Here is a 23825-nt window from a genome sequence, read left to right as displayed (position 1 = left end):
AACTTTGAGGGATTCAGTTTTTGGTTGGATAGTAAATGTACTTTGACCCTATCAGGTTCGAGTTTACAACTAGATTATTGAGTATTAACCTGTATGGTGTTCCCATTTTGAAGATCGCTTAAATTTTCTTCCCATCATCTCCAAAGGAAAAAGTGAGCAGAGCTGCAGCTGGAAAACTCCTTGGGTGCACCTTCTCAACCCATAGGGATGGGAAGGACGCGGTTCCAACTAGAATTGAAGCATACTGTTATGCAGAAAGGTCTCCTTCTCTTAGCCGAGCCACAGGAAAATCACACCCTTTATTCGAACCGAGTCAATCTTTTACAACATCAGGGCATGTTTAGTTGCCTCATGTAATAGATCGAGGCGGGGCGATTTCAAATCATCCAAGTTGATGAAGACAAATCGACAGGACATGGATTATATGGCCATTTTGATATGCGGTAAGCGAAGCTTGGATCTGTCTGTCTCTCTCGTGCTCGGCTGGTTCCTGTCATGTCATTGCTGCTTCTCATGCAAATCTAACATCCATTGTGAAGTCCACCCTCAGTCCAAGCGACAATGTCAGTGTTGCTTCTCATGCAAATCTAAAATCCACCGTGAAGTCCACCCTCAGTCCAAGCAACATTGATGGGGCTGACCAGGTAGTGAAAGTCCAGTTGCCAGTTTAATTCCGCTCCTAAGAGAATGGGATAGACGCGACAACGAGCTGAAAGTTACACCACCCCCACTCAAAACCCTAATGCAGCCATAAACCTTTGAGTGGCAGAAAAGCATAGGCTTCGGATCTCACTCACGCGGTGGGATATTCCTCTGGCTCACCCAAAGTTCATCTGATTTGACATCCACCTTTTTGGCATATTATAAAATCACGAATGACAAATCCACCATTCTTTAGAACCTCGAGTCTCCCAGCCCTTCCAATCGTTGGATCTACGCCCTTGACTCCTTGAGCTAACAATTGCCCCCTTATTCCTTGGATTTCGAGGATAGATGGTAAAAAATGAACGAAAAAAAAAAACCTATGGCAAGGGGTAGAGGTGGAAGTTCTCTTGTACAAGTTTCAATTAGGTAGCTCATCTCCTTTATATGCACTGCGCATCTTGAAACTTAAATTTTAATTAACTCCAGCTCCAACACCAAGATTTAGATAAATAAATAAATAAACAAATAAAACTATTGCTGAATTCTTAAACCAGTTACCATGATAACGGAAAACTTTTGCTGCACATCCGCTCACTTCCAGCTTTAACCATGAAAACTCTGACAAATTGTTAGGGGAAAACAATAGACCCCCGTCTCTACACCAATCTAGGGATTAAGGAAAAAGATGAGAATGAAACAAAGAAAAAGGAACACAGAAATTTAGTTGGTTCGGGGAAAACCCTCCGACGTTCACGGCTGCACAAGATTCTCTTTTCTCTTATTTTTCACATACGAGGGAGAGAGATTCCTGAAGTAATGGATTCCTAAAAAAAGGACCCAAACCCCGAGGTAACAACAGCAACCACGCCCATGCTTTTAGACATCACATTCCCATACGATGTACAACCACACACAACTCTGCAATACTAATATGTTTAAATACAGAAAGCAGAAAAAACTTCATCTGAAACAATTAACAACTTTAATACCTTGAACAAATCATAGATTTTTCAAACCACAAAAACTAGAAGGGGAGTGGAACTTTACAAGAAAAGGTTATATGGGGTTTTATCTGCAGACAAGATTCCTATGGCATAGGAATCATAAAGGTATGAATGGTGATTTCCATTTAGATGGCTTCAAATACAATCAAATTTCATGATAACCAAGATTCTTGGAGAAGATTGCCTCATAGAGATCTGAATCGTACAACAATACATGATATATCATCTTTACTTTCTCTACTCACCGCTTCTGCTGTTAATTGCTTTGCTGCAGCCACGGGATCCTTGATCTTTCTGGCAAAATCAACGACCTCCTGATTATTCATTACCTAGTTTGGATTTAGAGAAAGAAATGGCACTGTTAGGAACCAACCCTGTCCATCGCAATGGGAAAAACACAAATGCACATAGAGATGGAAAACAACCTTCCAGAGGCCATCACTTGCAAGAACAAGAAACTCAACGCTGCCAGTGATATCAACATGCTGTATGTCAGGATCTGATCTTAAATGTGATTTCAGGCTCTTATCTCCAAAAGCACGAGAAACAGCAAGTTGACCATTGACTCTTGGTACATCACCTATGCATCCAAAAGCAAATGTCATTATAACTCAAGTTGCTTATATCATGTGCATTCCTCATGTAACCAAACAATGACACAGAAATGACCAGTCCACCGTAGATAACGTGATAGCCCTCTCAAATCAACTTGTGCTAGAGTTCTAAAGCATTAAAACGGACCTTAAAAAGGCAAATCAAGAGAGGATCGATTCATGCAATCCACAAAATTCTTTGAGAATAAACATACTAACCAACCAAGGTTCATGCTTCTTGTTAAGCTTGCAAGTGGCATACTTTTTTGAGTAAGAATAAGCTTGATCCTCTATAATTCCCCTTACATAAAACCCTTGATAACTCAAAGGTCCACTTGAACACTTCTCCCTTTCTTTGAAAGGGAAATGGGAGAGAGAGAGATCATCTTCGACCAGTAGTCTGAAGATACCAGCAACTACAGAACCAACTAAAGCTTAGTTTAATCTTCAGAACTTTCTAGAACACACCAATCAGCCCCCCATGCAATGTAACCTCTCATATAAGTTACCCATGAGCAAATCATAACTTTTACTTAAAGAGGCATGCCATTCGCTGCTGAAGGAAACATAACAACTAAAGGAAATACAAGAAATAAAGGAATGGATAGAAAGGAGTATAAGTGTGTGCCCTTGAACCGGCACAAAATGTAACTACCATTGAAAGAATGACAGGAGAGTACAAATGCAACTTGAAATATAGAGATAGAGAAAACGAGAAAAATTCCACAAAATCCATTTTGCATGATTAGAAGTTTTCGGTCCACATGAGGAACATATTGCCTTCTGCACGATTACCATTTCTTGTGCAAATGTCCACTGTCAAAAGTAATTCTCAAATTTGCACATAAAAACCACTAAACAGGAATACACATTTACATTTAGGCTCATGCATATGAAGTTTAGTTCATAGCAAAGAATGTCATAAGTGGAAAGAAGATGATATATGCATGGATTAGTTACCCCTGATATATGCAAGGAATAACCCATTACATGTGATTTGCGCACTAATAGAAGAAATCTAAACAGTTGAACGTATGCCTGTAGGAGTGGAAATTAATGCAAATGCAAGCATTCATGGTGCTTGCTTGCATGCTAGAAATAGAAGGGGTGACGCCATCAACTATGGCACCTCACTTCCAGCAAATTCTAAAATTAAGACCCAATTGGCTAAAAATGAAGTACATAATCACATGAGAATCCAATACTGCAAAAACCCAAGTGTCTTTCTCCTTCATTAAGGTCAAGCAACAGAGGATGAACCAAGGGCTAATATCATGCCAAAAAGGTGTCTCGATTTATAATGCTGCTCGGCCTTCAGCCACAATAAAGGACAGTGAAAGGAGTGATGCAACATATGAACTTTACATGAATAGCTAGGCCTGCTGGTGCTAATTTAAACAAGTTCTACACAATCACTTGCGCCCACAAGCACACACACACACACAAAGAAGATTCCCTGAGCAAATAAATAGTGCAAAGGACCAAATGAGAAAGACAGTTGGCGTTTTCAGTTGATGTGAGCCTGCAGATTTCTTCACTGTGGTATGCTTACGAGAAAATATATTTTCAATTGAATTATCTCAAATTAAAAAAAAAAGAAACTTGAATTTTCATTGAAAAGTAAATGATGCAAGATGTGCTTTGATTTTTAATTTTTTAAATAACTGTTTGAATTTTGAACATAAAACTACTTTCCTTATCTCGTTATAGGTTCCCACTTTGGTAAGTGAATGTCATGTCATGTGTGTTTGTGCCTGTGTGTATGTGTGTATAATATATAAAAGAAGCTTAAGTTACACATATGACATGTTCTGCACTCATACACTTTGAAATGCACACCTATAGAATCTTTTCTTAATATGCAATGAGATGGTAACAGATTTGGCTGATGACTGCCAGGTTGCTTAGATTGGAGGAACAGATCTCCCTCTCTCCCTCTTTTTCCCATACTTTTTTGTGTCAATTCATGTATGTGTTTATCTACGTGTAGATCACACAGTGTGCATCAAATGCTACAAAGAACCTGTTTCAAACATTTGCACAAGTGCCATACATAGTCACACAAACTACAAAAAGTTTGTGTGGAAAATAGAATAGGTAGGCCTGAGTTGACCATGTTAAGGATGACAGCCTCAGAGTCTGAGACTTTGCCAGGAAACCCATTTTTTATGACCATGCTAAGGATGATGCCTGAGAATTTAACCAGGAAATCCCTTTTTCACATTTATCAGAATGTGTTTGCTTATGTGTAATGTATATTTCTGTGTATCAAATACTAAGATGGTTTCAAACACATGTGACATGACCAAGTGTGATTACATAATCACACCAACAACCAAAACGTTGACTGGAAAATAAAGTGGCTGGAGTTGGCTGTGCTAAGGATGATAGCCTGAAACTGTTTCCAGGAAATCTCCAAAGGGAGGTACCTTCTAATTGTGGCTCCTCCTTCAATCTGATTAATATATTCAGCTATGGATATATTGCCATTTCAGCACAAAGAACCTAATTTGGTACTCTGCAGCAACAAATCTGTATATGACAAAAATGACTGTTGCATAAAAAGTTGCCATTAAAACTCATTGAAATCAAGCCACTCAATCAAATTGGCAATACTGCAGGCATGTAGCCAGACAGTGGGCTTTTCTTGGAGTTAGTGCCCAGCATTTCAAGGCAAGATAGAATTCCAAAAGCCGAGCCCTCACCAAATATTGTAATCATAAAAAGTTGATTAACCTGTTCAGAAACGATATTGCAATTTTCTGGACCAAAAAGCAGGTCATGTCATACCACAAGTTTTCAAACAGTAAAGTTCTAATATTTTGTAACTCAAGGTAAATTGACACTCTTTAGGATATCCACAATTTCTCCAGCCATTGATAGGCATGAGCTACTCTTTGCTCCCAGAATTTCTCATTCATTATAAAGGATACTCAGCTTTCAGATGACTTGCTGGTTACAAGAAACTTGTAAGGTGCACACATACTAAAACTTTGTTGAGCATTTTAGCCCATGAATGATTTCACCCTCAAACAAGTCCTACCATTTCAAAGCATGCTAAGCAGCCGTCCTCAATATTGCTACAGTAAATTACATTTGAATAAGAATAATAGGAAACACAGGAACGGATGGAAAAGAGCAGCAAAAGATTATCCAAGTTCTAGCTATTGCAGACCAACTTATACCAGGAGAAAATGATTGAAAAATAACAAAATTATAGAATGCTCTAAGAACACTACATGAAAACTAATATGATGGTGGCCCTGATGCTCTGGTTCCAGACAACAAGCTGATCCCTGCAGAAGGTTCAACAGATTCTATTTTCTATCAACTTTCACGTCAATTATCGGTCTGAATCATGACCACACTTGCCAACTGAGCCCCAGAGTTCAGATTCTTTGGGACCACGATTGCTAACTCCACACTGCCACACATGGAAAGTGTTTGATATATATCTTGTTAAAATTTATTCAGCGGTTGTAGAATGATTCCACTTCTTAAACTGATCCTATTTTCTTTTTCCCCTCCGCGTCCCTTGGGAAGAAGAAAGAGAACAATTTACTAAAAATGGTCATCCCGATGCTTTAATCATGCTGATATATATGTGTGTGTATTTGCTATGTTGAGATTACTGCTAGACCATGTTCCTTTTCAGATATGAATATATCTGCTTTCTCGGTATGCTAATACTTTAGGTTATTGGGTAAGCAAAACATGTTGCAATCTTAAACAAAACAGTACAGAGCTTCATGTAAGATCAAGTGAATGCAATTTCAAGCTTTTAGAATTCTACTGTTTTCTATTGGTATCTCCTACGGTTGCAAATAGAATTTCGTAGCACCTGGCATGTTTGAAACAAATCCGCCTTTTGTCTCTATGCTCCCACGTTCAGTGTTAGGTTCATGATCAGTTGTCAGCTGCACTGCATTCCCACTGCTAGAAAGAACTGCTCTCGAGTCACCAACATTGGCAATCCAAAGCTTTTGTCCGTCTACAGTAATGGCAGTAACTGCTGTGGATCCACCCCTTCCCAAGTCAGGGCTATGAGTCAGAATGGCTTGGTCCGTCTTCTCATAGGCTCTCAATATGGACAGCTGTGGATTAGACCAAAATTCTTCCTGCAAATTAAACACCAACATACAAGCATGTCACACCTACAAACATCCAGGGTGGCCAAAGCTCGCCCGGACATGCATATTTCAGCTGAGAACTCAAAAAATACCTCCTTAAGTATGTTGTTGAACAGGTGCTTCTGCAGATAAGCAGGAACACTATCTCCCAGATGTCCATCATAGATAGCGAATAATCCAAGCTCATGTCCATTGACTCGAACAAACTTTGCTACATGATAATCCTCCATGGGATGACTGGCCTTGCCTTTCACCAAGCTGAATCCATATATAATTTTGACAGGACCTTGCTGATTTTTCCCTTTACCCGAGTTAGCCGAAGACCGCACACCCAACTGAAGGGGAAAAAAATATATCCAACTTCATACCCACTAAAAACTGCTAAAATCCACAATCTGTTCGTTACTCTTAATCAATTCAAAATTTACAATAATTCAGATCTAAAAATTACAAAATCCACAATCAATCCTCACTCATAACCAACCCAATCACAAAAAACTGAGACCTCAAAAACACCAATCAACTCCAATTCCACCTATTCCATTCATACTAAAACGCTTATTAACACCACGATCACCCACGTCACAAATGACCAACCCCTGAACATTATAAACAAGTACGACTTCTTGCAATATAATGAATAGAACCCGATACATGCTCCGATCCAACCCCACCCCCACCCCCTCCAAAAAAAAAAAAAACAACAACAAATCATAAAAAATATATCAAAATTACACGATCAACACGACTAACAAACCCGTCAAATTACCAACTAAGGAACACCAGAAAAACCCACAAAGAAGTTCAAGAATTCAACAGTGGACATTTCAAATCAGGCAACCAAGAAGCCAACCATGGCAGAATCAGGAAGACAACGACTTCTAATACCCATAACGGAGACGACGAAAAAGAAGAACCAAGGGAAGAGAACTGGTACCTGCGAATAATTAGTACCAAAACAACATATCTTATCGCTAAACATCTGAAACGTTACGTGCTTCCCCGAATCAAAATCCAAGCACCACTCCCTTCTCCGACGCTCACTCCATCCGCTCCATAAACAAGCCCACAAAGCTCACAAAAACCCAATTCGCGCCAAGCCAAACCCTAGAACCGCAGAAACCCTAGATTTGCAGCCTCCATATTCTCTCTTTCCCCCACTTCTTCCTCTCGATTTCCAGAATTCCCCTCACTGCGCAGAGAAAATTTTGACAGCCGGTCTTTGTTCCTTTCCTTCTTTCCTCCCGTCAGGGTGAGAGAGAGAGAGAGAGGGAGAGAAAAGGAGGGAAAATAAAAAACAAATAAAATAGGAGAACAGTTCTGCGGCCTTGGTCCGCCGTACTTGTCAAGCGGATGGTAAGCTCGTCAGCGAGGTTTCAGACGGTCACGTATAAATCAAGGCAAATTTCTGGAAAATGCCACTTAGTTGGCCCAAAAGAGACCCAACACGTGTTGCGCCATAATGAAGGGCTTATTCTCTCGGAAATCCATGTAGCGAACGAATAATTTCATGAAAGACTACGCGACGCTCTGCGATGTCAGGCTTTTCTCCGATGTTGACTTTGGCGTTCGCAGCCCGTCATTCTCATTGTACGCTTCTCCAATTTAACCTTCTTGTTTTGCGTTCATTACTCATTTACCCCTGTCACTGGTTGTTTTTTATTTTATATGAAGGAAAAATGCATCGCATAACGCATGGTTCAACTTTGTCTTTCCAAGTTCAGTTTATATTAAATAAATTTCGTTTAAAAATATCTCTTTACATGTATATAATGTTTATCATTTCATGCTCAATATAAACTTAAAATAAGGTTTTACCAAGGTACACCAACGTCAGAAAACAAAAGAACTTTTTTTTTTTTGTCTTTGACCCGGAAAATCTGTTAAAAAGAATGTCAGTTATTTTTTTAAACCATGGTAAAAGCCTAACGCAACCTCCCACAGTCGCATTTTTTACATTTTAGCCGCAGAGTCACGCGGTTATGCACGTGTGCACGGTCAAAGCCTGACAACAGGAATCTTTTACGCCTCAGAACGGTACATAAACCCGTCTCGGTTGCTGTGTCTACAGGGAAACGGATCGGTGAACCGGATAGCCGCCGTGAAGTTGGCGGTAAAAAAAAAAAGGATCGCTGTTTTAACTGCATTCGAAACGATTTCCAAGGTTTTCTTAATATATATATTGGTCATATCGTCGCGTCATTTTCGTTCAACTCTTGGCATCTGGAACAATTATTTACAAGGATTTTGAACGTCTGTCTGGTGAAGAGCAAAGTGTACTTCTTCCATTCATTGATGAATGGAAATGACATGGGAAGCTTTACATAATATTGGCACTCCTGCTCCACCTAAATCGATGTTGTTGGTGTTTAGAGAGAGAGTGAAAGCATTATGAGATGCTAAATCAACTTCATTGGCAGGTCATAAATGTTAATTTTTCCAACAATAATGCAAACGACTTTGATCTTGAAACTGCACTTTATGAATTGCTGATCAAATTAATCACATGATTCATAGATCAATTTACATATCATATTTGTTATATTCATATACTTTAAATCAAAACACACATGCATGCATGCATGCAGATATCTTTTTTCTCTTGATATACAAATGGTGGCGCCACAATCAGGGGCGGAACCATGATTTTTTTTTAGGGACGGGCCAAACCATTCGCGGGTTGGGCCAAGAGGAGCAACGGTAAGGTCAAGAAGAGCGACGGGTCGAGCCAAACTAAAAAAAATTGATTTTTTACATATATATTTTTTTTTCTCTGAGTTCACCCAGGCCAGAATGATAAAAAGTCAAATTCATGGGCGGTTAAACTGAGTCTCCTGTCTCAAGAGCGACTACTCTACCAATGGGAAAAAAATAAAAAAGTCATCACCAATGTGGTTAACCATGAACGCACTTCTCTTATATATTGATTCTCGATTCTCTTAGATATTGATGGTCAACAATATTTCTAATGGAGAAAAAAATGTCCATTTCAAACCGGAAAAAATATACTAAAGATGCTTAAGAGGCTGACCCCATCTTGGTTGGACAAGGCCTCACAATGACCATGATAATGATATAAAGGAGCTTTCTCTTTTCTAAGTTGACCTAACTTGTCCATCATTATCTCAGCATGCTAATCTCATTCTCTCAAGGCCAACATCCCATCTTTAAGTAATTCCAATCACCCACCCCACTAGTTACATATTTCTTGACACGAGGCTTGTCGTTAATAAGTTTAGTTGCCTCATGTCAAATGCAATTCTTTATTTTCTTATGCCGAAACATACAAACAATCTAAAATAAAGTCCGGAACTTTGCACTTTGTAATTTAGCCTTGTTCGCGGCCTCGATTTAGTAAAATCTTACACCAAGATTATGTGTGTAAGCCGCAATGCAGCACCTTTTTTGGGCGGCCCTTGAAAATTCGTATGGTCAATTAGCTTTCTTATTTGAATTGCATTTTTAAATTCTATATGTTTTTAAGAATAAGCTGTTTCTAAGTGCCAATGCAACATTGGAAGGACGCAATTAGATTTAATAACTAATGTAGATTACCGTGGAAAGTGCCCGACTAAGAGCACACTGCACGATTTGCTTTTCTTAGTCGAGTTATCTTAATGATTGCGAGTGCGTATTAGATGTGACGTGATGATGCATTTTGCATTTATACTCTACTAAAGGGGCAACTTTATTTCCTTTTTAAAATGTTGCTTTCAGATATATAAAAAGTCGTGTTTGCTTTACAAAAGAATAATGTGCTTCGCAATCATATTTGCAATAAGATTCTACAAAAACGATGCATGTCGGGTATCATGTTATGTCACGGAGCATCTTTCGTGAACAATTAATTGTTACAATAAGAAGTTAACGACGTGGAAATAGTATTAATAATGAAGAATTGTCAAATAAATAAAGTTTCTCCTATGAATGCATATCTTCAGTTCAATTGGACAATTCTACATGTTCACAAAAACTATGAGCAAGAAAGAGACTTTAGAACATAAAATTATGCTGCTTTCTAACATTAATACAAAAGAAGACAAATAACCATTTATCAAGGTGCCACTCCTCTAGCAGAGGAGCTTATAAATGTCATGTCATAAATTCGAAAACGGAGATAGCTATCCAAAATAATGCTACTGATATATTAGATGTGACTCATATACCAAACTGATGGGATGTCATGAGTTTAAAACATGCCATAGTTATCCACAGGGCACTGTTACATAATTCGCCAAATTAATGAGATTTCATGAGTTCAACGCCTGAGAGGTTCACTTCTAAGGTTGAAGCACTCACCCAACTAAAGGCAGGACGAGGATTTTTTTCAGGGGCATTCCAAAAAAGTCCAACAAACTTATCTGGATAGGACCAAACTAAATCCGAATCTAAAAAATACATTACTCAACTAAAAATTTTAAATTTTTTTTAATGTATTTTTTTTTTTCAATTAGCTGGAGTAGGGCCACGGCCTAGGCGGGCCCTCGGTCCCTGAACCCAACCCTTCGTGTCCATAGGATATAGTACTTGCTTTTGGTGTCTCGAATATTAGCGCATTTAGTAACTTATTTGAATAAACCTTATTACTGGATTTCAAATTTTTTAAGAGGGATATTGTGGCTCACACTCAATGTTCTTTGCCAACTTTTTGACAAAATGAGAACTAGTGGGGTCTGAAGAATCTATATTTTTAGGAGTCAATGCAAGAATTTGGAATCATGTGGACACACAAAGTTTCGCCTTTTCCGTATGTTTGGTGTTCAAACGATGCACAGAGAGACAGCATTATTACCGTGACGACATGCTCCAACAGAGTGACATGATTGGAGATGTGGGAGCATTCTCTTCTAAGGCCTATGAATTTTCGTAAGGTAAGTATATATCTCAATAAGAAAATTTAAATGTTAATAAATGAAAGATTTGCAACCTATTACTTCTCATCTCTTCTCAAGAAGCAAGAAGCTCAGGCATTCGTGTCCCAAACTTGATTTATAGAGCTCGGTTCTACAAACACAGATTTGGAGTCTTAGAGATGCTAATATAACCTAAAAATACAAAATATTTGACGCTGGTATGGGAATATTCGAAATGTTGAAGCAGAGCGCACGGCACAAACTGCGTTATTAACTTGGTCTATGGGCCGTTATTTGGCGCTAGTATCGTCAATAACTCAACTGAGTCTGTCAGTGTTTCATAAATTTACCGCAGTCTTTGACATGGAACATGGTGTTAGTGCTCCTATTGCCAAACACCTTTTACATTATATATATTTGGAAGATTAGATAAACGAAAAAAATGAATTCGATGGACAATAATAATGTTAAGAAAATCTTTTCAAATTGTGCTCAAGAGATTCAACCGCCAAAGTATCGAATACTTCGACGAGACACACCGATATTACGTTTGTTTTTTCTTAAATCCATGTGCATTTAAATTTAGAAGCAATAATCTAAGGCATAACAAAGGACTACCGTGGACGATTAAACTCAAAAACAAAAAAAGGAAATACATTAAGATTTGGCCTGTATGTTTCAATTTAACACAAAGTGAGAAGCATGCTTTGAAAAGTTTAATTGAGTCGTTTCACTTGTGCGATTCTTATATTAATTAATGTGGCTAATTTTTTGGGTGAGTGGAATATGACCCACCACTCAAATCCTCTCGTCCCAAGTAGTATGTGCTTGACTTTAGTGATTGGAGGTGCAGCTTTTACTCTGCTTCAACTTTGTATTCATGGTTTATGGTTTGCAACACAGTTAGTTGAGGCTCTAAAGGTTCAAAAGTCATTTGCTAGGGCCTATCGGATTTCATTGTGCAAACGTGTTTGATAATTAATGTGGTTAACTGTGAGGCTCGGCATCAGGTTGAGTTGTCGGTGGGGTACTCGGTACGCCGCCCGAATAGAGCTCAGGCTCAAAAAACAAAAAAATCTGATAGGCTTGATAATTTATTGAGCCGGTCCAAATGGACATGATAATTTTTTTAAGTATTTATTTTATTAATATATATATATATATAATATTTTATTATTATTAATTATATTTATGTATTATTTTATATTAAAAAAATATATTTTTAATTTAATCAAATCAAACTCGAACCCAAATTAAGGTGGAGTTCTGGTTTTAATAATGGAGCCAAACCCAAGTTCGAGCCAGCGTAGCTACTTATCGAGAGGACACGACGCAGCTAAAAAAAAAGGGTGACAAAAATATTACTAAAGACAGGAAAAGGGTGTCCACGGAAGAAATGACGTGTCACGTGCCACGTGGCATGGGTTTGACTGCGCGATTTCATTCCCGCGGGGACGAACCAAGTGTCCTCCTAACTCGCCTCACTTCCCGCGCTCCCTTCCGAAAGGCCTCCTCCCTCCACTTCCTCCTCTCCCTCTCTTCCCTCCTGTATTTCTCTGTTTCCTAGGTTTTCCTTCTTCTTCCGCTTCCCTTTCTAGGCTTCCAGATTCCGGCATGGCGCCGTCGAGGCTTCTGGATCGGTGGAGCGAGCTCATAATGAATGCGGTAGGGGAGGAGGGACGGAGAGGTTACAGGGAAGGGAGAAACTGGTGGGACGAGATCGACGACTCCAGGGAGTGGCAGGATGGCATATTCTTCGCCCTCACCGTTGCTTACGCCCTCGTCTCCCTCGTCGCTCTGGTAGGGCAAATCCTGCCACTACCTTGCTCCTTCGCATTGTGCCGGCCTCTCCGTCTCTTTTCCCCTCTCTTGTTTTAGACGAAAATCGTATCCATGACAGTCATTTCCTTATTTTGTTGGATTTCTGTTTGGTTTCTTTTCCTATCTGCATCGAATCGCTGTCGAAATATGTGTGTTTGTCTTGTTTTTTCTGTATGGTTGGAGCTTCGGGTTTTCTTTCGGTGTTTCTTGCATAATGGCGTTGCATGGGTTGCTGTTTCGTGATTTTGGGGCTATCTAGAAAGGCTTCATGAAGTGAGCGCGCTTTTGAGTTTCCATTTTCTAGTATTGGTCTTTAGAGTATCGTGAAGAAATCTACATGTGCTAGGACGACGTCGATTTTGGTGCCGCGTGCTTTGGTTGCAGGAGCTCGATGAAGGAACTTGTGTAATCTCGAAGAAGCTTTTCTTGGTTTGTGAATGCGAGTGTTGCACGTCTCGGACGACATTATTTTCGACGTGAAATTTGGGTTTTATATCAAAGTCCTGCGTCGCTGGGAGTGTTTCTTGAGGCATACTCTGGTTATCATTCTTGGAAGTTCTTGAGGATTGCTGTAAGGTAGGAAGGCCTTTCAGGGATGACATGCGTCAACGGCATTCAGTATCTGGTCCACTTGACTCAAACAATCTGACTGAGTTGGGGTAGCAGCCATTGGTACAGGCTTGCCCCAGTTAAGATCCGATCTTGAGTATATTGGGTTCCAGTCATAGTGCTTTCATGGTATAGTTGGAAATCTGACGAAGATGATTCAATGATGCATTCAAACTTTCAAATACGTTGATTTAGTGTTTTACTGTGGTGAAAATCTGCAATATGTCTGGCATATTTTTCTGAAAGACAATGCGATATAAAAACTGCTTCTGGAAGTGTACTAAAACAGCTATTTATTACATTTCAAATTCATTTAAGGCAACAAGCTCTCAGATTAGTAATGTTGGGATAATTTAATTTTAAAAATTAGGAAATGAGCTCAACTCTTTGCCAGAATAATATAATTAAACAATGCTGCAATTTGGATCCCTTGAATATTTTAAAATCAAATTTTCAAAATTTATTACTTCTTTTACAAGATTAAGCTTACTAATTTCCTCACAAACCATAGTTTATCAAGTTTATACTTTGGTCAACACTTCATTATTATTTCTTGTGAGCTTCCTCCATGGGATTGCTGTTCTCATGCCTTCTGCTTAAGCTTGTATCTTGTTCCATTTTCTCAGGTGCAGCTTTTTCGGATTCAAGTGAGGGTTCCAGAATATGGATGGACAACACAAAAGGTTTTTCACCTGATGAATTTTGCTGTGAATGGAAGTAAGCCAGAATTAGATAGTTTTTTTGCCTGCTCCTCTCTATGTTTTGTTTAGGCTTATTCTTATGGTGTTGTTTTGTTTTGGGCAGTGCGTGCTATTCTTTTTGGTCTCCACAGAAATGTCTTTGTAGTCAAGCCAAAGGTATGATTTTCAAATGTGGGCTTAATATGTCAAATGTACTACTTTGCTACAAGTATCTTTGTGCTTAAGCCAAAGGTGTGGTCTTATGGGATGGCTTTACATAAATTGCTGATAACCTGCACACGAATTTTGGTTCTCCTTTTTCCAATTTTAAGAGGGACAACTTCTTTTGGTTTGGGGGCGTGGTGTGATGTAGGTGAAGGGGTTGCAGAAAATGGATTAGGGTGGCTCAAGCTGGGGTTTCTAGTTCTCTTTATCAGCCTATTATTCATGTAGACCTACAACATGCGAGAAACTCGGACGAGAGGGAATTTCTGTATTGTAAATAGAAGGGTCCATCACTTATATAAAATAAGATAAACATTTATTATTTATGAATATAAGCTTGGCAAAATTATGTATATGAAATCTACATGTGCAATACTAGTATCATGGTCAGCTTACCCACCAGACCTTGCTTATCGGTTGCTGGAAATTAAGTGATGAATTCTCTCATTGCACAATGATGCATCCATATACTCTCTATATCAATATAGTGCTTCAGGAATGAATACCAGCCTGTTCTTACTTTTGTATGGCTGTATCTTGTCACAAGAGCTTGCTGTTTTATGCTTCAAGGTCAACTTGATTTCTCATATGCCTGATAGGCACATGGTTGAGCTGACCAGTTTTAGTTTTTCTCATAGTCCCAGTCCATGTCCAAGGGTTATGCAGTTGAGTAATTCATATATTTGAGTCTGATTAAATTTGAAAATACGTAACTATTGTTTCATCAAATGCATGTACTTAGTGGTTCACTTTTTCTCTTTTTCCTTTAGAACCCTGTTTCGTTCCACTTAGAAATATTCAGTGACTTGCAGGTTCTCGAGATGGCTCTTCTAGACATTCCATCACTTCTGTTTTTCTCAACATATACATTACTTGTACTATTTTGGGCAGAAATATATTACCAGGTATTATTCCTGCATCTGAAGATCCCTTTTTCACAAATCATGCATTGACTAAAATGGTAAAATTTTGCCGTCTGCTTGTTCATTTCAGGCAAGGGGCCTTCCAATAGACGGACTCAGACCGGCCTATTTAATTTTTAATGGACTTATGTATGTTCTGCAGGTTAGCACAAGAATGAAAGAATACATTATGTTTCTTTATTAATGAAATATTTGCGTGAGATATTGTGCAAGTCTCTTTCGCAGGTTTCCATATGGATATATGTGCAACTAAGTCAAAAGGCCTTTGCGATTGAAGTGGCAAAACTATTCTTTGCAGGTCAACATTATTGAAAGAATTTCAGTCTGTCCACTTCCATAAATGTTTATCCAATTTGATTTTTGTCTCAAGAACAAGTAATAATAAATATTCTATTCACAAATTATTTTCTTTGGGAACTTACTTGGAACATGTAGGTTCGTGCAAGTGATTTTGTAACTGATGTGGAATAACGTCTTGCAGTTGTTTCTTTCTTTGCTGCCCTCGGATTTGTCATATATGGTGGAAGGTACCATTCTTCCACGAACTAAATTATCTAGTTACTCCTTAGCCCTTATTAGTTATTACCATACAACATTAGTAGCAAAGTTCTATTTTCCAAATATTGTATCTAATAAGTTTAGTTGGCCTGTAGGTTGTTTATCATGCTGAGGCGCTTCCCAATTGAATCCAAAGGACGTCGAAAGAAGCTCAATGAGGTTTTATTGGATACTTCTTTGGTGTCTCGTGTCTAGTACAATGCATGCAATGTTAATAACAGGAGTTTGCAAATAATCATTTGGTTGGATGAAATTTCCCATATCTCTTGCGTTAAGGATGTGAGCTTATCAGATGCATCTCCTGGACATTGCTTGTATATATACTTATGTAACAGCCGCTTGATTCATAAGCTCCATTTTCATGATTCTTTTGTGCTTGGTACTGCAGTCATTGTAATTTGATGAGAATTACTGTTCAGTAGTCATGAATTTGATTGTCAGTTTAGAAGCTTAATTAGTTTTCTTTTAAATGTTAAGACTTCATATTTTTCATGTCTAATTTATCCAAATTGTGAAATGTAGGTTGGTATGGTGACAAGCATATGTTGCACATGTTTTCTGATAAGATGTTTTGTGGTAAGAGCTATCCTACATCTCTTTACAGTGTACGCTTCGATAGATGAATTAAGATCCTGGATCGTTTTTTGCAGGTTGCGCTTTCTGCATTTGATAAAGAGGCTGAACTTGATGTGCTTAACCATCCCATCCTCAATTTGGTCTATTATACGGTACCTGCTCTCTCCCTCTCCCTCTCTTGTACACACACACACACACACACACACACACACATGCATGCACAATTATAATTACTATTTTTTTTTTAAATTCTTGTTGGTTTATCTTGCTTTTTGGCAGTTAGTGGAGATCCTTCCATCTGCTCTAGTTCTTTTCATCCTAAGGAAGCTGCCACCAAAACGTGTTTCTGATCGATATCATCCTATCAACTGAAACATGGTCTTAAGGGGGGAGTGATCTTATCCTGGTTCTGCGTAATCTGTGCTTTCGCACCTGAATGCATCATTCAGGTTAAGAAAAAGGGGGCAAAGGTTTGAGCTGATATTACAAGTCAAAACGAATTCTTCGAGTTATTGCATTGATAATAAGAATCCGTATTATTTATAAAATTGGTGATTCTTGGCCTGGTTTCTTTACTGTGATAGCTCGTGGTTTCAGAACACTTCCATCAATCACGTATGATTGTTTCTGAAGGCTCTTCGGGGAATAATATGCTGCTCATAGTCGTAGATGCCTTGACGCATGGTCCGCTAACACGAGAAGACAATGGGGCATCGCTGGTTTCTCTAACTGGTGACTGCCATCTTGATGAGTCATTCCAAATGGGTCCCCTGTGAGGGTAGATCAGGTTGTTCAGTCTTGTAGGACAATGTTACTGTTGCATATCATGAAACACCAAATTGAATCATGAAGCACCAAATCTCAATTTAGAGATAGAAAAGTAGATAATAGTACTATTAGCTTGCTAGTTAGAATAAGCGGTACAGTAGCAAATAGTGTACAATTAATAGTTGGAGCACGATTATAATTACGCATATTACCTCATAACGGGCCCAAACGGGTCAGGCTTGAGATCACACGGGCGACCTGAAAATCTCAAGCACCGTCGAGAGTTCAAGACTACGGCCGGCAGTTCATTCATATCTTGGTGAAGAAAGTAACAACAAAAATGGCACGGGGAAGGCCAATCCCAACTCCACCTGCAAATCTAACCTTCAAAAGAACAATAGCTATGAGCTCATGTTCGGTGGAGTCAGCAGCCACACATTTGTTCTTAAAAAGTTCCGGACGGTTTTTATTTTACTATACAATGTCATAACCCTATGATACAGCGAAGTTACAGATGGGGAGTGGTTTAGGTGCCTGATGGCCAAGACCTCAAGTAAGCAGATTGTGGCGGAGAATATGCCCCCGGCAGCAAAGATCAGTGGTCAACACGCTTACAAGCTAGGACCGTCTACGACTATCCAGCAGCTTTTGGTCGTATAGTCGTGTCTATCTCCAACTCCAATCTTGTTGGCCTGTGACACAATTTACCATGAGACAGAAAGCTTTGTCAATTAGGAAAAGTAAACTTGTAGAATGTAGACACCCTGCATATAAACGTCATCGAATGCATGACATTTCACAACATGCTCCACTTGAAAAGTGCGAGATGACAAGGTATTCCCTATTAAGAACGTTTTCATTTCAACGAAATAATTGCTTCTCTGGTATCTGCTGAAATCAAAGATGAATAAATAGGCTATTCTGGACTTAAGAACCTAGAAATAAAGTGAAAAGCTAATAGGTTATTGACCACTTCAGAATCTAACGAACCATGCAGCCAACAAGTACCATAGTCGGAAGTTTTTTTGTTTTTTTGTTTTTTGTTTTTTGTTTTTTGTTTTTTTTTTCAGACAGCCAAATATCCAAGGGACTCTAAAATTTTTTTCAAGTCTCAGTTTACGAATATATATTCAATAAATAAAAATATAAGTTCTACGAATATATTTCAATAAATAAAAATAAAAGTTAAACGATATTTATGAAAAATAACTTTTAAACTTCCCTTTCAAAAATTACCCACAAATGTCATGATTGATAAACATATGCATGGTAGGAAGTCGAGAAAAGATTAGCCTTTTCTTGAAAAAATTACATGCACAATAAAGTTCCTGAGAAGTGCCGTGCCATTTCTTGTCTGAAATGGCTACCTAGGTTGTAAAATGGTAGTTCACAAGTTTGCTTCATTAAATCCATCCATCTACTGGCCGTTTGATTGTCTCTCATGACACACTAAGACATCTAGTTTATCAAACTAAGGATCTTGAGACTGACTTGTACACACCAGATATTCTCGTTTTCACCTTTTTTTACACTAGCAAAAGGTCGGAGAGCCAGAGCCTAGATAAGGGGAGGATCTGATCTTAAACCCAGGATCTAAGATCAGAGGTAATCAAACATCTCATAAAAAAATGTTAAATAAATCAAACCTACTGTTTCAAAATGACTTTTATCCCCAAAAGATAAAAGAAAGTAGGGGGAATGTGGATACGATGACTCCAGCAAGGAGGCCTATCTCCAGCTTGCCGATTGGAAATAAAAAAAAGTACATCACCTTACCCAGTGTGTGATATTTGCCTCCAATTCATGAGTTGATGCGACTCAGGATGTCTTTGAAGGAAAGGTCTACTACTTCCAATGGCGGTTTCTTCTTCTACAAACTGCTCTGACGGACCCCCTGTCGAGGGCGACCAAACTGGAACAACACCCCCATCTCTTTCTCTTTGGGTGCTTGATGATTCTGCAGTAGATTCCTCAGCAGCTTGCAATCTACTGATAACATGGAACTGAGAAATATCTCCAAAAGTTTGTCTTCCAATAACGATTGGTTCTTCTCTCTGTGACTCATAACTTATGTTCACTGCTGATGGAACTTCAGGTCTGCTACCCACTGAAAGTGTCTGGTTGTTTGAAGAGGGCTCCTCTTCAACTCTAAGGAAAGAAAAGGTCATACTGGGGACCATCTGATCCTGCTGTCTCCTCGATGCATTTGTAGTGTTGATTCTAGTTGGTTGGTGATCCACTTCCATGCTAGCTTCAAGAGGGTAGATGGCCATAGTTTCTTCTGACGAGTCCCCTAACCCTTCTTGTGCTCCATTCTCAATTGCAGCTCTTGAAGCCGCTTCTAGCTGCCACATCTCTGACAGTGCCTCCTGCAATCTGGCTTTTGCTGCTGAGATTTCTACAATTGGAAATGGATAATTTGAGCCAAGTTCGACGCCCGCAGCTTGCAGTACAGATTCAGGTGCACTCCACGGATGATGAATCCACTGAGTTGGTAACCTTGCTAGTTCGGGAAGCCACCTTCTAACATACTCGCCATTGGGATCAAACTTATAACCTTCGAGCTGCAAGATCAACGATTTTCAATCCGTATCAGAAATAAGAAATCAGAAACTAGGATGCCAATGTACATATATGAACCGAACAAACGTTAACGCTACCAATCGTATTAAAAAAGGACTAATCTGAAAGCCCTCAGTTTAATTGGCCATCCTCCTTTGTTTGGGCCGTGCATGTGGTGACATATAATTTGCAGTTAGCAAGGGAGGTGGCTTTAATGCAGAATGGCCAGTGTTTGTTTCACAAGGAACAAATTGGGGAACTCCAGGTATATTGTTCCAAGCCATATTTACAAGTCAGGAATTAGAAAAATTTCGGTTCAGAGAAGAGCAGCGTCTGTACTCTATAATGGTTTTATTCAGAAAAAAGGCAAACCTGTGGATGATCTATACGATCAAATTCACGGCCATCAGGAAGAGTCCCAGATATATATTGCCATCCCAAAGCATCGCTTTCCAGATCAGCATCCAGCAGTGTATCCCAGAAGTACTTCATTCCCCATCTCCAAGGAAGTTGCAGGACCTTGACAAAGAAACTTGAGACCACCACGCGTATACGGTCATGCAACCACCCAGTTGCCCAAAGCTCTCTCATGCCAGCATCAACCAGTGGGTAACCAGTCCTGCCCTGCCTCCATGATTTAAAATAACCCTCATTAACAACCCATGGAAAGAACTTCAGGTGCTCGAGCAAAGGCCTTTCGTGACCGCAAGGATGGTTAAACGTGAAGTATCTTGAGTATTCTCGAAGACCGATGGACTTGAGAAATAGGTTAACGCTTTCTTCACCCGAAGTGTTCCCTTCATTTGCCCAGAGCACCTGTTTCATGCGTACGAGATGAAAAGCTTTACGGACACTTAGCTCTCCAAAGTGCAGATGCGGAGAAAGAAGGGAAGTACTTGCACTATCTGCCTTTTTACGGTTCACCGAATATTCAAGCAAAGGGCCATTAATAAATGCAGCAAGAGCTCTATCAGCATTGCTCCATCCAGGCGACCATGCTCTTGCAAGAAGGGCATTGCTTGCTTTCTCAGATTCATCCTCGAAGGCCAGAATGTCCGACTGGCACCTTGAAATATCAGCTGCAAGCACCGGGAAAATGCTCATCGTTAAACAAACTTCCTTTTTCATTGTAATTTTGTTGGGGCAAAGGATAAGCAGTTTAAAATGAAGATCAGGTGAATTCCATCTAGCGATGAACTGCATTTCTTGGAAAATATTCATTCTTATTAGGTTAGCTTCTCATAAGAATTTCTGTTTCCTTGACAATCAAACGAATCAGTAAATTTAGCCAAGGAAACGAAATCATAGACATGTATATTGGATGGAACGCAAAGGAATAACACCGGACCACTGCTACATACAATAGGATTATGAAAATCCCCTGGCTTTCTAATAGGTATGGCGTTTTGATATTATAATAACCATATTCATTTCCTACTAGGTTTTACTGGGAGATTTTTAGGGCCACAAAAAGGTTCGCAAAACTGTTTTAATTACCATTAGTCGAATTTTCAAATGACCTTCCGCATTTAATTGTAGAAAGACTGCCATGGCACTGCCGGATACTTCTGAGTAATGAATAGTATGAAGAGAAATACTGAGAAAAACCTGGTTGGGATTTTTCTTACTGTGCATGCTAGCTTTCTCCGGCGAGGAGAAGTGTAATCACTTTTTGGTTAGCAAGCCTCCATTTGTTTGATTATAGAAAATAAGGCTGTTCAACTGGGAATCTCTCGAAACAATCCTGTGTTTTCAAGAGAGAACGACGACTTCCTCCTAGTTAATTGAAAACCTCTGATGAAGGCTACGTTTCTGCAAATTTACAAACCCTGACTTAATATAAAGAGCATTTTCGGCGCAGGGTCATAGTCACACAGTGAAACCGCAAGCCAAGGGTCATAGTCACACAGTGAAACAGCAAGCCAAGGGTCATAGTCACACAGTGAAACCGCAAGCCAACGTTCCATACATGCGGCACAACGGAGTTAATGACAACATGACCCACAAGACCATATACAAACTCAATCCAATAGGACCAATACCAACTTGTACTAAATAAATTACCAACTCATCCTGGTGTAACGGTGTTTCCACTGCATCCCCACATGGATGATTGTTCCCTGTATAGTCTTAGTTAGCCCAATCACTATCAAGGAACAAATGAACTACCAAATTTTTACCAGAAAGGAAGAAGGAAACTTATTTAGTGCTACCATCTAAGAACTGAGACTTGGGCAAGTTTTCAGTTGATTAAGGAACTCATGTTAAGAACATAACGTTTCCAATTCTACAGCAAAACAGCTGCAACAAAAAGAACACAAGAAGAAGCACGACCAATACCTGAAATTATCCTCTTGGGGGGGAGCAGAGGCGCGGATGGGTCATAGGGCATGCTGAGACACTTGCTCCAGAAGGGTGCGAACGTATTGAAAGACTGTCCGTTATCATCCTTCACCTCCCAAGGCTCATAGAGCAAATCCGCATTAAACGACCGAACGTCGATGCCATGCGCCACCAAAACCTGCTTGGCTTTATGGTCTCTCACCAGAGAGATTGGGTCTGAAGAAGAAAAGGAAATCACATCAGCAGACAAAAAAGCAACAAACCTAATTCCCTAAAAGGACGAAACGAACCAAGAGAAGCGAAAACCCAGAACTCCCCAAAATCGAACTGTGGGGACCGGAAGAGGAAGAAGGAAGCTTACCATAGAGATGGTTGAAGAAGAGGTGCGTTGCTCCAGTTGAGCGGATGACTTCGAGGAGGCAGGAAACACTGTCGGTGGCGCGGCGGGTGAGGATCGGGGCGCCAAGGGTTCTGAGGGAGGCGTCGAGATGGGCAAGGCTCTGCTTCAGCCACCACCTGGAGACCCTCCCCGGGTGATAGTGGCCTTCCTCCTCCGGCGCCCATATGAAGAGTGGGATCACCGGGCCGGTCCTGACACCAGCGGCCAGCGCCGGGTTGTCCTCAATCCTCAGGTCCCTTCTAAACCACACTATGCTACATCCACCACCAGACATCCTCTGTCTCCCCGTTTCTTAATTTCTAGTCTTGTGCGAGTGGAGAGGAAGGAAAAATTCACTGCAGATGATGGTCGTGGTTCCGCCCCTGTGGCATCAAATCTCTAGATGGAGATCATTGAACCGAGGCGGCACCCGATCATCAAAGGAACGAACACTGATCGTTGCAGCTATGAAGGAGGCAGCCTAAATCTGCCGTGGATCTTTTGGGTTTTAATTTCTCGGTGGAAAGGGTTGGGGGGATTGGTGTAGTGAAAGGTCAGCCACACATTGTCCGTCTCGATGTTATCAAAATCAGTTTTTTTTTGGAATCGAATTGGAATGTTAAACGATTCAGTGAATTGGTGAATCGAATCGAAAAGAAATCAAAATCGTTTGCGAGTCGGATTGACTAAAAAAGGATTCAAATACAAAATTAAACTTAAAAAAATTCAAAAAGAAGGAAAAAAAAACAACGTAGAGGGACGAACACACTTTAAAAAAAAAAAATTATTTTGAAGAAACATAAATGACCCCATCTCTAATGGGGATTCTGTTTAAATTTATGCAGTACTTTTCTTAAGTACCGTAAAGAAAAATGCAGAACGTGTACGGAACATGTATGCATATACTAAGAACAAGTCGGGTGGGTAATTGTTAAAAGAAAGAATCGGCCGATTTGGACTCGGCTCTTGAAGCGAATCAAAAGAGGACCGATTCGAATCGAATCGGCCGATTTTAAGTACACTGGTCTGTCTCCGTTTCCGTTTTGCTCTCAACGTTAATGATTAGAGAGAGACAGATATCCGGTTGTTTTGCATTCCATTTATTTTCCCTCTCCTCTCTTCTTTTTTCTCTCTCCTCTCCTCCAATAGCACGTGA

At 39.6% G+C, this 23825-nt stretch overlaps 3 protein-coding genes across 4 annotated transcripts; 1 reads left to right on the top strand and 2 right to left on the bottom strand.

Moving 5' to 3' along the window:
- Positions 1-1610: 1610 nt before the first annotated feature.
- Positions 1611-7657, bottom strand: LOC116258889 (probable protein phosphatase 2C 10). The gene is made up of 5 exons (XM_031636333.2): positions 7310-7657; positions 6465-6707; positions 6084-6360; positions 2075-2229; positions 1611-1978 (listed from the first exon to the last, which is right to left on the bottom strand). Exons 1-5 carry the CDS (start codon positions 7352-7354, stop codon positions 1835-1837), a joined length of 864 nt encoding a protein of 287 aa, XP_031492193.1. The 5' UTR covers positions 7355-7657; the 3' UTR covers positions 1611-1834.
- Positions 7658-12715: 5058 nt separating this feature from the next.
- LOC116258888 (tobamovirus multiplication protein 1-like) lies at positions 12716-17188 on the top strand. Its single transcript, XM_031636332.2, has 11 exons — positions 12716-13025; positions 14282-14372; positions 14460-14512; positions 15373-15465; positions 15554-15625; positions 15709-15781; positions 15965-16010; positions 16137-16200; positions 16564-16617; positions 16692-16769; positions 16897-17188. Exons 1-11 carry the CDS (start codon positions 12840-12842, stop codon positions 16987-16989), a joined length of 903 nt encoding a protein of 300 aa, XP_031492192.1. The 5' UTR covers positions 12716-12839; the 3' UTR covers positions 16990-17188.
- Positions 17189-17482: 294 nt separating this feature from the next.
- Positions 17483-23242, bottom strand: LOC116258887 (cryptochrome-1). Of its 2 annotated transcripts, none has more exons than XM_031636331.2 (5): positions 22652-23242; positions 22288-22506; positions 20320-21026; positions 19157-19949; positions 17483-18077 (listed from the first exon to the last, which is right to left on the bottom strand). In XM_031636331.2, the coding sequence occupies exons 1-4, from the start codon at positions 22962-22964 to the stop codon at positions 19158-19160; spliced, it is 2031 nt and encodes a 676-aa protein (XP_031492191.1). In that variant the 5' UTR covers positions 22965-23242; the 3' UTR covers positions 17483-18077; position 19157. The 2 variants fall into 2 exon arrangements, with proteins under 2 accessions (XP_031492191.1, XP_031492190.1); XM_031636330.2 differs by having other exon boundaries at positions 19162-19949; positions 22652-23240.
- Positions 23243-23825: the final 583 nt, after the last annotated feature.

Source organism: Nymphaea colorata, chromosome 8 (assembly GCF_008831285.2).
Source record: "Nymphaea colorata isolate Beijing-Zhang1983 chromosome 8, ASM883128v2, whole genome shotgun sequence".
NCBI lineage: Eukaryota > Viridiplantae > Streptophyta > Magnoliopsida > Nymphaeales > Nymphaeaceae > Nymphaea > Nymphaea colorata.
Note: the sequence above shows the minus strand (reverse complement) of the source record. Positions and strands in the feature narration are given on the sequence as shown.

Coding starts and splice junctions, on each gene's coding strand:
- LOC116258889 (XM_031636333.2), bottom strand. CDS start 7,354: ATGTTTAGCGATAAGATATGTTGTTTTGGTACTAATTATTCGCAG. Junction 2,230..6,083: donor ATTTGTTTCAAACATGCCAG/GTGCTACGAAAT, acceptor TTGGATGCATAG/GTGATGTACCAAGAGTCAAT. Junction 1,979..2,074: donor CAAGTGATGGCCTCTGGAAG/GTTGTTTTCCAT, acceptor AATCCAAACTAG/GTAATGAATAATCAGGAGGT.
- LOC116258888 (XM_031636332.2), top strand. CDS start 12,840: ATGGCGCCGTCGAGGCTTCTGGATCGGTGGAGCGAGCTCATAATGAAT. Junction 15,626..15,708: donor GACTTATGTATGTTCTGCAG/GTTAGCACAAGA, acceptor TCTCTTTCGCAG/GTTTCCATATGGATATATGT. Junction 16,011..16,136: donor TTTGTCATATATGGTGGAAG/GTACCATTCTTC, acceptor GTTGGCCTGTAG/GTTGTTTATCATGCTGAGGC.
- LOC116258887 (XM_031636330.2), bottom strand. CDS start 22,964: ATGTCTGGTGGTGGATGTAGCATAGTGTGGTTTAGAAGGGACCTGAGG. Junction 22,507..22,651: donor CTTCTTCAACCATCTCTATG/GTAAGCTTCCTT, acceptor TTTCTTCTTCAG/ACCCAATCTCTCTGGTGAGA. Junction 18,078..19,161: donor AGGCAAATATCACACACTGG/GTAAGGTGATGT, acceptor ATTGTGTCACAG/GCCAACAAGATTGGAGTTGG.